Here is a 4,904-nt window from a genome sequence, read left to right as displayed (position 1 = left end):
CTGTTTGGAACTGAGTTCTGCAGCAAACCAAATGATCCATTTCAGAGCCGAGAACCAGAGGATAAAAAATGAATTACTTCACTCAGTGAAAACAGTCCGTGCACTAAAAATTGTGTATTTTATTCAAGGGGAAAGTCTCCAGTACTATATTAACAGTCCATGTCTACATACAATGCTAACAACCTTGGTTGAGTGCTTTACTGGTTTAAGTCTATATATTACGAAGGAAGGTATGCTGATCCTGGAAGTCACTCTCTGCAAGAAGGAACAGACAGAATACAGAAGTGGCAGATGTAACCAACATTTCTCTCCATAAAAAGAAAAAAAAATAAACTTTGCTCTTGTCTTAATCCACTTATTACTGGAGCAAATATGGATGCACATTTAACGAAGTCCAGAGACTATCACTACATCCCAGCATAATGTAAGCTCTTTGCTAATAAGCCCTGAATCATTAATAAAAGGCAGACCACATAAAAGGGTATGTTTACTCTCTTTAAGGTGATGGAAAAGTGAGTCAGATATTATTAAAACATTTTTAATATTAAAAAAATAATTTGTGAAGAGACGCGTCTAACATACAAGGTAAATTCAAGTATCCAAATAGCTCATTTTCAGAGAATTTCTGAATGGTTCAGATTTTATCCCAATTGTATCTAAAGACTACTGGCAACCCAAGACTTCTGGATAAGAGGTTTCCAATTAAAGTAAAATATTGTATCTATTTACACATCCAAGTATATTTCTGGAAGTCAGAGGTTGTAGAACAGAGGCTTGCAAATTACAGTTCCATGCATCTCTTCAGAAATAAGACGGTAGGAGTCCTTTTCTCTGTTTTCTGTTATATTTATTGGACTTCCAGTAAGAGTTTATTTGAAGAAAAAAAAGGTCTAATGTTTTTTAAAAGTTTATTGAGATATAAATGACAAGATATAAACTGTACATTTTTTAAACATTTTTAACGTTTGTTTATTTTTGAGAGAGAGAGAGAGAGAGAGAGAGAGACGGACAGAGCATGAGCAGGGGAGGGGAAGAGAGAGAGAGGGGGAGACACAGAATCCAAAGCAGGCTCCAGGCTCTGAGCTGTCAGCCCAGACCCTGATGTGGGGCTCAAACTCACAAACTGTGAGACCATGACCTGAGCCCAAGTCAGACACTTAACTGCCTCAACCACCCAGTAGCCCCAAGAATTCTTTTCATTTTTTGTAAAGTAATTATGGACTTTTATTTACTCTTCTTTATTTCTTTAAATTTTAACTCCAGTGTAGTTAACATACAATATTATATTAGTTTCAGGTGATATAGCAATTCAGCTATTCTACATATCACTCAGTGCTCATCATAAGTGTACTCTTAATCCCTTTACCTATTTCTCCCATCCCCCCCCACCTGCCTTCCCTCTGATGATCATCTGTTCTCTATAGTTTTCTGGTTTGTCTCTTTGTTTTTTTTTTTTTTTAGCTTTGTTTATATGTTTTGTTTCTTAAATTCCACATGGGCGAAATCATACGGTATTTATCTTTCTCTGACTTATTTCACTTAGCATTATACTCTCTAGATCCATTCATGCTATTGTAAATAAGAAGGTTTCATTTTTTGTGACAGAATAATATTCCATTGTATATACATACTACATCTTTATTCATTCATCTATGAATGAATACGGAACAGTTGGGCTGTTTCCGTAATTTGGCTATTGTAAATAATGCTGCAATAAACATAGGGGTGCATGTATCCCTTTGAATAGGTGTTTTCATATTCTTTGGATAAACACTCAGTAGTGTGATTACTGGACCATAGGGTAGTTCTATTTTTAATTTTTTGAGGTACCTTCATACTGTCTTCCACAGTGGTTGCACCAGTTTGCATTCCCACCAACAGTGCACAGGGGTTCCTTTTTCTCCACATCCTCGCCAACACTTGTTGTTTCTTGATTTTTTGATTTTAGCCATTCTGATAGATATGAGCTGATATCTCATTGTGGTTTTGATTTGCACTTCCCCGATGATGAGTGATGTTGGACATCTTTTCACGTGTACTTTTACTCTTGATATGCCCTCTCCATAAAGAAAATCCTCAGTGAAATTCATCGAAGTTGCCTCATGAGCCGTATCATTTGTAAACACTCTGACCCTATGTAAAACTGCCTACATCGCTTCTGACCACTATTCAGATGGGCCTGAATATAGTCGCTGGAGTGTCCAAAATATACTAGAATGCTTGAGAAAATTTTATCATATTAGAGAGTGAATGGGATAAATAGAACTAGCCTAAAGGCTAGTTGATGTCCCCTTGGTATTCAGAATTTTTCAGGATATGAAATGTTTGGAGAGTTTATAAAAATGTGAATTCCTAGTATCATCTTCAGATCTATTGAATGAGAATCTGGGATTTGGGAATGGGGGTGGTGGGCATGCTAGGTATCTCCATTTTAAACAAACTTCTTAGGGTCACCTGGGTTGCTCAGTCGGTTGAGCGTCCGAGTTCAGCTCAGGTCATGATATCACGGTCTGTGGGTTCGCGCCCCACATCGGGCTCTGTGCTGACAGCACAGAGCCTGAAGCCTGCTTCAGATTCTGTCTCCCTCTCTCTCTGCCCTCCCATGCTCATGCTCTGTCTCTCTCTGTCAAAAATAAATAAACATTAAAAAAATTTGAACAAACATATTAGATAATTCTTGTGCATGCTAATGTCTGAGTACTACCTGTTTTATACTAGGCTCTGTCCTTAGCTCTTATATTTGATACATAAAAACTAAAACATAGCCTCCCTCCTTAAAAGAAATTCAATGGGCTCTCTTTCTGCCGCCATCTTGGTTCCGCGTTCCCTGCACAAAATGCCTGGTGAAGCCCCAGAAACCGTGCCTGCTACAGAGCAGGAGTTGCCACAGCCCCAGGCTGAGACAGGGTCTGGAACAGAATCCGACAGTGATGAATCAGTACCAGAGCTTGAGGAACAGGATTCCATACGGGCAACCACCCAACAAGCCCAGCTGGCAGACGCAGCTGAAATCGATGAAAAACCAGTCAGTAAAGCAAAACAGAGCCGGAGTGAAAAGAAGGCACGGAAGGCTATGTCCAAACTAGGTCTTCGACAGGTTACAGGGGTTACAAGAGTCACTATCCTCTTTGTCATCACAAAACCAGATGTCCACAAGAGCCCAGCTTCAGATACCTACATAGTTTGGGGGGAAGCCAAGATCGAGGATTTATCTCAGCAGGCACAACTAGCAGCTGCTGAGAAATTCAAAGTTCAAGGTGAAGCTGTCTCAAACACTCAAGAAAACACACAGACTCCAACTGTACAAGAAGAGAGTGAAGAGGAAGAGGTTGATGAAACAGGTGTAGAGGTTAAGGACATAGAACTGGTCATGTCGCAAGCAAATGTATTAAGAGCAAAGGCAGTTCGAGCCCTGAAGAACAACAGTAATGATATTGTAAATGCTATTATGGAATTAACAATGTAACCGTCTGAAAAGGAGGACCCTTTTTTGGTGTTTCAAAAGAATGACTGCAGCTTGGTTTGAAATTTGTACTGTTTCTATCATTAATAAAGTTATGGCTATATTGTTAATATATATGTATGTACATATTATTTTGTATATATAAATTTATCATATCAATCAATGCAATGAATATATGTAGATGTAATACATTGTATAAGCATTAAAACAGAAATACATACAAAGTGCTGAGTAAAGGCTCTGAAGAGAAAGTCACCTATGAATGGGGTCTTGAGGGATAAATAGGAATTCTACTCTACCAGGTAGTAACGTGAGATGGAAGGCATTGGAGGTCTAATGAATGAATAACTTTACAAAATCTTGGTACTGCAGAAGGTGAAGATCATTTGAAAAACTAAGGAGAAATTTGATGGGACAGATAACAGGGCAATGTTTCTGAAATTGGAGCATGTGAATCTCCTGAAGGCTGATTAAAAATTCTTATTCCTGTGCCCTATTCCAGAACCACAGAAGCACAATCTTAGGGAGGGCTTTAGGGTTCTCATTGTCAACAAGTTCTCCTGATGATTGTAATGTGCAACAATATTTAAGAACACTCATCAGGTTGTCTTGCCTTTACTTTTCCATTGCTCTTTCTGTTTATAATGAATGAATGCAAGGCAATTATTTAAAATGCCAAAATCACCAGTGCTTAGAAAAGCCAAATCACCCTTATTCCCTCTCAGAATAACAGAGTCGGGGGAATGAAAACACTAAGCCAATCCATTGTAGTCTGGTTAGTATTTAGATTAATTTTGGCAGAAAACTTTCTACTGTATCTATGTATGTAGATAAGCACTATCAACATGCTGGCCAAAGGGTTTTAAATTATTGTCAGAAAGCACCGTTTTTCCCAAATGGAGTTTAAGATATACTGAAGATTACAGCACCTCATTCAAAGATAGCCTTAAAATAAGTGTTGGTTGTATTCTTCAACACCTATTTTATACAACAGGCTCATCTCAGTGTATGTAACATTCATTTTTCTTTTTACTGTGGAGTTTGAGTCTTTTGAATACAATTTTCAGATATATTCCCTTTAAATTTAATATAAAAGTAGATTTATGTTCCCACATTTTCTGTAAATGTCTGATCTCTTTATAATATATGCACCTAAGCACCTTTTTAAATAAATTTGCTTTTGTTTAAAATACTTGGTATAGAAATATTTAAAAAAAAACAGGTCAATTGATAATTCCATTCAAAATAACGTGTGTATGTGTTCATTTCCTTGGGAAAAAAATCTCTGCTTTTCACTATGAACCCCAAAGAACCTACATGCCTTATAGATTTTTAACTCTCTAATAAACTGGCAAAGTCTCAGAAAATCAAGACCACTATACTCTACTGCAGATTATCTCTTATTAGACGTCAGACAAAAGAAAAAAAAAAGTGACTCGAG

The 4,904-nt window shown here is 37.4% G+C and overlaps 1 protein-coding gene across 1 annotated transcript; it reads left to right on the top strand.

The window, feature by feature from the left end:
* Positions 1-2,794: 2,794 nt before the first annotated feature.
* Positions 2,795-3,571, top strand: LOC123594778 (nascent polypeptide-associated complex subunit alpha-like). Its single transcript, XM_045471743.1, has one exon. It carries the CDS (start codon positions 2,837-2,839, stop codon positions 3,464-3,466), a length of 630 nt encoding a protein of 209 aa, XP_045327699.1. The 5' UTR covers positions 2,795-2,836; the 3' UTR covers positions 3,467-3,571.
* Positions 3,572-4,904: the final 1,333 nt, after the last annotated feature.

This window comes from Leopardus geoffroyi, chromosome X (genome assembly GCF_018350155.1).
Source record: "Leopardus geoffroyi isolate Oge1 chromosome X, O.geoffroyi_Oge1_pat1.0, whole genome shotgun sequence".
Classification (NCBI taxonomy): Eukaryota; Metazoa; Chordata; class Mammalia; order Carnivora; family Felidae; genus Leopardus; species Leopardus geoffroyi.
This window is presented reverse-complemented; position numbering and strand designations above follow the sequence as displayed.